At 40.7% G+C, this 8,850-nt stretch overlaps 1 protein-coding gene across 1 annotated transcript in view; it reads right to left on the bottom strand.

Moving 5' to 3' along the window:
- The window catches only part of KDM3B (lysine (K)-specific demethylase 3B), a 42,353-nt gene that overhangs the window by 9,053 nt on the left and 24,450 nt on the right, over positions 1–8,850 (bottom strand). Inside the window, exons 13-18 of the mRNA XM_004686772.2 lie at positions 7,453–7,732; positions 6,512–6,768; positions 2,904–3,170; positions 1,175–1,346; positions 670–760; positions 407–537 (exon numbers count right to left, since the gene is read on the bottom strand). Of these exons, the coding sequence (XP_004686829.1) occupies positions 407–537; positions 670–760; positions 1,175–1,346; positions 2,904–3,170; positions 6,512–6,768; positions 7,453–7,732 (1,198 nt within the window). The remainder of the gene's footprint in view (positions 1–406; positions 538–669; positions 761–1,174; positions 1,347–2,903; positions 3,171–6,511; positions 6,769–7,452; positions 7,733–8,850) is intronic.

Below are 8,850 nucleotides of genomic sequence, written 5' to 3'. Positions count from 1 at the left end.
CAAAGCAAAACAAATATAGGCATGAGTGATATTCAAGTGAAAATTGGCTTTTGTGGTGATCTAGGATATTACAACAAATTCATAGAGTTATCTGGTTACTGTGGTTTTTCAGACTTCAGTGGTATTTTCTGAAATCTCTTAAAAATGAAGAATTTTGATGAAATTTTTGAGAGGAAATGTTCTAACTATGTGTGAAATACAAGTTTATGGGCTGGGCACATGTAGATGTACTACAAATCAATATAACAAGCAGATATATCCAAAACCATCCTGGATACTGTTAACTTCTCCAATGGCTATCACTTGCTGGCTATCATCTCTACACATGACCTTGACTACAGATCTCCCTCTACAGGTGCAATGGAAACAGTAAGTGGACAGAAAGGGTACATATGGTCTCTCATACCATAAGCATTGTACATCTTGGGTCCCAGATCAGGTCTTACAAAGTAGCTGGGGAGCCTAGAGGCCAGATTGAGCCTGCCATCTCGTTTGGTATATTCTGGCAGAGGAAGGTTTTCCATCAGATCTTCAAACCTACAAAAGGTCAGTAAAGATGATTTAGCTATTACAGGGGGGGAAAGCAGAGGCCAAATTCACTTTTCTATGTTACTCTGATGGTTTCAGCAAAGCACAAATATCTGAAGATGACCCACGTAGTTCACTGACCTTGTTGGCATCATGTCCCGAAAATCTTCCCCAGGAGGCCAGTCTTTGAGTTTGAGCACCATTGGCTGTCCATCTTCTGACCTTAATCGTTCTGGAAGACAGAAAACATTCCCATAAACATCTGCTGGGTTGGCTACTGCCAATTTCACAGTGATTCCATGTTTTAGGAAACTAAGCTCTCATTTTCAGACCTGTAACTCCCAATTATGGATTAGGCAGGCTTTGTTTTCCTCACCCACTGCTTTAATACATGCTATAGGCTTCCATCTCACAGGGATTCTAACTCCTTTCTTCAGATTGAAAGTATTCCACACACTTTGTGGGATCACAGACTTAAAAGCCCAGGCACACTCTGGGAGTCATGTAATTGTCATATGAACTACAAGGCTGGCACAGAATGTCCCTCCTGCTAAGAGGATGCAATTTGCAATTCCAAGGGCAGGCTTGGTATACAGATCCTTCCTTCCCAGTTTACCATTACTGAATCCAGTATCAAGCTACTTACTGCATATAATCTCAAAGCCATCCCAGAAATCCCGAACTTTCACGTCAGAAATTATAGCACAGTTCCTGCAGTTCACCAAGTCCACATCCTGGTCTCCAAATTCCTGGCTAAAGGCTTCTGGCTTCCAGAGTTCAGACTTGAGCTTTTTATGTACCCCTGAAACCAGCACTGGCTGTGGAAAGAAATCTGTCATTATCAGAGTCAATCAAGAATTACTCTTTGTTTTTCTGGAATAGCCTCTTCTTAATGATGATTTATTGTTCCTTTCCAGTTTCATAATTTATGGGTTTCATGTCAGAAAAAGCAAATGGAAATGACTTCTACTCCATATATATATATTTTTTATTTTACAAAAGTTTATTTTTACATCATTTTGTACATTTTTTTTTCCATCTCAATTCTATTCCATATTTATATTTGATTCACACCCTGGGGGAACATGCAATAGATTTCACTTCTGCTGTCCTAGTAAATACCACTATATTATTTGTTTCCTTATTGTTTGTTTGTTTATTTTGCATAGATAAACTGAGGTGTAGGCCAAAAGTGTAGGGGGTGGGTCAGGGAACTCAGGTCATGGAGGTTAAAGCAATGAGACTTAATCCATAGACCACCAGGGAGGCCGCCTACAGCTATTTTAAAGTGAGAAGACAAAACACTGACAAATGCATTTTTGAGACTAATTCCTTACACTGGAATGAAAAACTACCTAGAAAGTTCCATAACATCCCTCTTCCTCAAACACTTGATATACAGTATAAAGATCAAGGAGTGAGGCCTTCCTGGTCATGGCCCTGCAAGACTCAGGACTGTGAAGCTATCAGCAGCCACTGTAAAAGGAGTTCGATCTCCAGCCACGGAGCTGACCCACAGGGTGCAACAGATCTCTCCTGTCCCAGCCACTACTCCCCTCAGCAGTGTATTTTAGTAGATCCACCTGTTCTGCTCCCCATTCTGGTGAATCCTCTCTCAACTCGCACACCTCTGGCCTATATCCCAGTTCTCGTATGCAAAATAAATGAAAATAAGTCTTTTAAAAAAAAAAAGTAAAAATCAGGGAGTATTTTCACAATACCACACAAGCTTGTGTGGACTTGAAGTATTTACTTATGAAAGCACCACCAACTTTCACCCTCCTTCACTTCATCCCCTATCACACTTAAGGATTTTCAATGTCAGATAATCACCTAACAGTAATTTCAACTGCCCTTTTAAGAATATAGACCGAGGGAGCCCTCCCTGGTGGTGCAACAGGTTAAAGTGCAGCACTATGAAGTTGTCCGCAGCCACTGCAGCACGAGTTCTATACCCGGCCAGGGAGGTGACCCACATGAAGTGGGAGACCTCTCCTGTCTCGCCCGCTGCTCTCCTCAGCAGTGTACTTCATTAATCTGCCTGTTCTGCTCCTGACTCTGCCTCTGGTGAGTCCTCTCACCGCCCCTACATCTCTGGCCTGCACCCCTGTTCTGTATGCATAAATAAATAACTCTTAAAAAAAAAGAGAGAGCTAGAGCTAAATAGCATAGAAATAAAAGAATCCACACTGTTTTTAGGAATTTTCTGACTTTTAAAAATCCAAGAGGTAAAACTGTCTACACTGAAATTACTTACGTCTAAATCTCTATGGCAAGAGACCTTCTAGGAGGGCTCTCTGTTCAGGCTACTATAGGCAAGCAAGCAGACAAGACAGGCAGCCAGCTGGCCCTGCGAACTGCTTAGTCTTGCTTACCTGGCCTTGTTTCCAACACTCCCGGAAGATCTTCCAATTGTTTTTGTTGCTGGGGTCATGGAGACACAGAAGTCTTCCATCACAGAGCCAGGAGTGAGAAGTATGGGGATCCAGCACATTTAACCCCATCACCATCTCCTTCACTTCTTTTTGGGTATCAGTCAAGTTACAGGTCCGCTTTGTAGCATCTGAGGTTTTCTTATTTTCTACCACTGAGGCAATGATGTGGTCAAGGAAGTTGGGCAGGCTGGCCTTGTTCTTCACTCCCTGAGAACAGAGAACCATCAGGTAAATTTGAAGAGAACAGAGAACCATCAGGTAAATTTGAAGAGCATCCAGAGAAGAGCATTAAAACAACTATATTGCACTTACATTCACAAGAAGGAGTTCTGATCTACTTAATTAAGGTTCATAAAAGTTATTGAACTTTGGGGGAGGAAAGTTATTGAAAAATTTTAATAATTTGAAGTGGAGGCTATTAATATCTTAAACTTAAATTTTCCTATCCTGCATAGTTTGCTTTACATTCATGAGAGTGAAGTACAGAAAAATCCCCTCTGCCTTAAGAGATTTGAAAGCAAAAAACAAGTATCTATGTTCAGTCTTGTACTCATATGTGTGCAGACCACAGGGATCACAAAATGTTATAACTTAGTGGAAAAGAACGTTTACTTGGTGAGTTACACAGTAAATTGTCTGGCCAGCATGCCCAAGGCATAAAAAAACCTCAATTAAGTCACCAAAGTGACTTATCAAGGTGCTGGTTTTGCACTGGTTCTTCTTGTGTCCAAGAAGAACTATATATTCTCAAAGGAGTCTCCTGCTGCCTAGTTCTTCCCCTGGTTCTACCCCACTGACAATCTCTTATCTGTTTCAACTGATGGGAAAGTTTTTAGGCGCAGAGGTAAAAGTGACATACCTAAGGTAACAGAACTGAAGGAGGGAGGGGGCTTTTGGAAACTTGTTAATGTTATGCCTGAATATTACTAATCATTATCTCTATGGAGTACATGTAATCATATAACATCCTGGGAACATGAAAAAAAAAAACAAAAACGGGAGAACTGAGTGTAGGAGCCAGTATTAATAAAACAGAACCCTAAATTTTATTAAAAGCCACTTGTCCAAACAGGAAACCAATAACCCAGACTGTACAGAGCTCAACTACACACAATTCGGCAAATTTCTGCTATCAATCAGAAAACAAAATGAGGAACATGTTTATGCACTTGTTTTAAATGATCTCTAAGATATTTAGACATATAAAATGTAAACAAAAGCAATGTGTAGAACACCTATGTAAAAGGAGAGGGAAAAAACTGTACACTTCTGACAATATCACAGGAGGACTTCATGGACCAATGGTGACCCTCATCTGGGATACAATAGGAAGGAGATATTTATAAACATAAACTCTCCTCTATCTGTTAACTTCTGTACCTCGTGAATTCACTGGTTCATTAAATCACACTTACTAAATATCTGTTGTATCAAACATGGTAGTAACTAGGGACATAAGGGCGAGTAAAATAGTCAAAAATACCTTTAAGGAGAGGCAAGAGACAATAAACAAAACATATTAGGTCCGATGGCAATAGGCTATGGACAAACTAAGTATAGAGGAAGCAGGTATGAGTCGAAGATGGGAGTGGAATGGACTTTTAAAAAGGGGATTCTAGACAAACTACAGGTCTGAGGCATACGGCAGTGGAGGGGGAGGCAGAGGGATCAAACAGGGGAGAGAACACAGGGACTGTGGCGACAGCTCACAGGTGGTGTGGTGGTGGGAGAATTATAGGGACTACACCTAAGAGGGGGAATCAAATACTGCACAGAAAAGAATAATGAGGTAAGAAAATAAATAATTCAAAAAGGGCAATCTGAGAAGATTTACCGAGGAGGTGACTTTTCAGGAGGGAGTTGATAATGAAGCCCTCTGGCTTTATGGGGAAAATAGTTCTAGGTAAGGGAAAGGTCTAATTCAGTCTCTGAAAAGGGAGCATGCCTGGCCATGTTCAAGGACTAAGTTCAAGGAGGTGCAGCTAGAGTGCAGTGAATAAGAAAGGAGACTGGTAGCTGAAGTGAGAGAAGTGAAAAGACACATATTGCGCTGGAGTACTACAAAATGTCCAAGGAACTCTTATTATGAGAGAAATAGGAAGCTCTTGAAGGATTTTAGGCAAGAGTGATATGACTTACATTTTTTTCCCTCTTTTGTTCCTTCTTTTATTTGCCTGGTTTACATATGATGTCAGCTACTCTTTTTTTTTAACTTTTTTTTTATATAGTAGCTTATTTTTACATCATTTTGTGCATTTTTTTTCATCTCAGTTATAATCCCTGTGGGCTTCCTATCACCAAATCACCCTGTGCCATCACCATACATCACCATAATGACTTACATTTTTTTTTTTTAAAGATTTATTTATTTGTACATACAGAACTGGGGTACAGGCCAGAGGCTCAGGGGCGGTGAGAGGCTTCACCAGAGACAGAGTGGGGAGCAGAACAGGCAGATCGACGAAGCACACTGCTGAGGGGAGCAGCGGGCGGGCCAGGAGAGGTCTGCCACGCCATGTGGTCTCCTCCGGGGCAGGCGGGATTTGAACTCATGCGGAAGTGGCTTTAGCTTCTCAGTGCAGTGCTTTAACCTGCTGCGCCACCAGGGAGGGCCATGACTTACATTTTTTAAAAAAAGATTTATTTATGCACACAACAACTGGGATACAGGTCAAAGGTGCAGGGGGTGAGAGGATTCACCAGAGACAGAACAGGCAGAGTGACTGAAATACACTGCTGAGGGGACCATCGAGCAGAGAGGAAAGGTCTGCTGTGCCATGTGGGCTACTTCCCTAGCCAGGGATCGAACTTGTGCTGCAGTGGCTGTGCAGTTTCATAGTACTGTATTTTAACCCCTTGTGCCACCAGGGAAAGTCCATGACTTACATTTTAAAAGGATCATTCTAGACTGCAAATAGAATGTGGAGCGCACTGAATATAGACTGCAGGGTGGAAGAAGAAGAAATAAAGGGGGGGGGGGCTGTTAAGGAGTTAACTGCAAAAAAGAAATGCTTAGATTTGAGAGGAAGCAGTGGAACTGATGTAAAATGAGCAGACTCTGAATATAAAAGGATCTGCTGACAATTTTGATATGAAATATGAGAATCTCCAAATGACTATAAGATTTTTGGCTGAGCAATTGGAAGAATGGAAATACCACCGATTAAGAGGAAAACTAAAGTAGGGACCAGTTTATAGACAGATCAGGAGTGTGGCCTTAGATGTGTTCAGTTTGAGACATCTATTAGATTTCTAAAAGAAGAAGGATTGCACTGCTTAGGTTAAAAAAGTTTAAGGTCTGTTACTGTCAAGAAAAAGCGATTTTGTTCTGCTAGACTGAAATTGTTCATCTCAATCTCTACTGATTTTCTAGGTTCACTATTTCAAAGACTCTCAAACATTGCCAAAACTTAAAGAGATTTGTCTACTGGGCAAACAACATAAAGAACACAAGTTACCTTGTATACCCTCTAACCCAGATATCAGATCTCTGTTAGTTATTTCATGGGAAAGCAGCAGAGGTTACAACTGTACAAAAGGACACTTACTGCTGAGGATGTAGAGAAGACCGGGGGGAAGGGGATGCCTGTGTCCAAGGGGGTTTGAGGAAGCTTTCCCGGTCCAGAGTGAAGGAGGTCTCGAAGGCTAGAGCCTTCGGTTTTGTTGTTGGAGGCAGTGGGACCCAGTAACAGACTGTTAAAAAGCTTTGGAGTCAACGGAGAGACCTTTGCAGTGGAGTTGAATGAGTCCAGCCCAAAGGGTGAATGAGACTCTTTATTGAGCACCGACCTCAGGGACCCTGCTTCTGAAAGAACGTAACAGGGAATAGCATTAGGCATGGCAAGGATTACTCAGTAGGCAACTGACTCCTAAAAATCAGTCAAGTGGGGAGGAGGAAAAACTCTGGCCTCGCTTGTCCCCCAAACTACGAATGGTTTATCTGGGCCAAGGCATAGTATAGGAGGTCTGATGGCCAAGGAGATTCTCTTCAGTCTTCCTTTCTCTTCCAGATCTGGGCTTCAAAGTTCCTTTTGTTCCCACCCGTCTTTCTAAGTGTTTCTTCAATTGTGTCTCCAGAATACTCGTATATTTGGATCACTGGAGTACTTGTTAAAAATGGAGATTCTTGGTCTTATTCTGTTTTTCATCTATTAGTTCTGGTGGGACACAGAAATCTGCATTTTAAACAATTTCCCAGATGATTTTTGTGCCTACTGAAACTCAGTCTAGCCCTCAACATGGCTGCAGAACAGAACCACCTGGGAAGTTTGTTTTGAAATCTTGTATCTACTCTGACTAAAGGGGTCTGGTAGAGCATGGGCTTATGCCTTCTGAGATATCTACACTTGTAGAAATAATTTGACAAATTCTCTCATTCTATATGATCAGTGGCATGTTTCATAAATGTGGATGGTTATATGAGAGATTGAAGAATCCCAGAATAACTCAATGTTCCAGCCATAAGAAGGACACAGTTTTATAAACTCACCTTTTGTTTCTTCTTTAGCCTTCTGAGTTGCTAAATCTGCCAACCAGTGCAGGGCAGAGGAGGGTGGGGCTGTGTCAGGGCAAGGGGGCCTGATGGCTTTTAGCTCACTATTGCTATTTGATGCAGAACTGTCTGCTTTCAGAAGCTCATCAGATCTGATGTCAGTGCTGTCAGCTTTGGGAATGTGATCGGGATCTGGAGTTGTTACCCCTGCAGTTCCTCCTCCACCTGAGAAGGTGGATTCATTTCCTGAAGAGGCACTAGGATTTATGCTGGGAAGCTAAACAGAGAAGACTGGTTAAAAGTTTTGTTATTGGTGTAGAAAAAATAAAATGCAAATAATAATGTCTGCTGACATTAAGTTATGTCTGGGAAAACAAATTGAAACTGCCCCATCAACTGCTATTTCATTCTTTCATCAATATAACATGCATTTATTGAGTTCTTAAGTATGTTAGAAATGTATCAGGAGCTGTGGAAAGGGCAGTTAACAAGACTTGCAAGTAAAAGTCTTAGTTTCACAGGCCTGAGGTTCAATATCTGCAAATGGCAAGCTGGTAATTACAAGGTGACTTCATAGAACTGTTTTGACAATTAGATAATACATGCAAAGACTTTAACGTACTGACACACATAACTGCACAATAAGTATTTATTATCATTTACTGAATTTCCCACAATTTGCTCTAAATTTCAAATCTACTAAAACATATCTTGCAATCCTTCAGCAATAATCCCTGCATCTCTTACTAGCCAGGTGTGAGGGTTCCTGGAAGGGCCTCCAAATGTAAGCACTTTGTTGTACAGATATGCTCTTTTCTGAAGATAGTTTTGTTAAAATCTGTCACTTTCAAGACAGAATGACCTCCACCTCTCACAGCGAATGAGAAAACCACTGCCTCTCTGGAGACTGGGGTTTGCTTTCAGGGTTGAATGATCGTAGCCCAGAATGTCAATCTCTGATTTCTGTCCTCTGCATCTAACACGACAAGGGCAATGTACACAGATAGGACTGAACAGTCACATTAACTTTTTTTAAGGTGCACAATATGTTATTTTGATACATTTATGTACTGTAACAGGATGGCCCTGGTGTTATATAATTAGAATATCACATAGCTATCTATATTATCTATATTAGTTATAATGTGCATCAGACTGCTTTCCCTAGCAATCTTTTCTATTTTTATCACTTACACAGAGTTAAAGTATAAATCTTGAGAAATGCAAGATATCTCTATTATTTATCAATGAACAATAATACCACATCATATATTTGAAAATTGCTAAGAGAGAAGATGTTAAAACGGGTATTAACTTACTTAACTTGGTGTGATGATCATTTAACAATATATATGAGTGTCAAATTGTGTTGCAAATAATGTTATATGTCAATTA

Source organism: Condylura cristata, unplaced genomic scaffold, assembly GCF_000260355.1.
Source record: "Condylura cristata isolate star-nosed mole 26May11 unplaced genomic scaffold, ConCri1.0 scaffold00021, whole genome shotgun sequence".
Classification (NCBI taxonomy): Eukaryota; Metazoa; Chordata; class Mammalia; order Eulipotyphla; family Talpidae; genus Condylura; species Condylura cristata.
The sequence above is the reverse complement of the archived record's forward strand: the minus strand, read 5'-3'. Positions and strand labels throughout refer to the sequence as shown.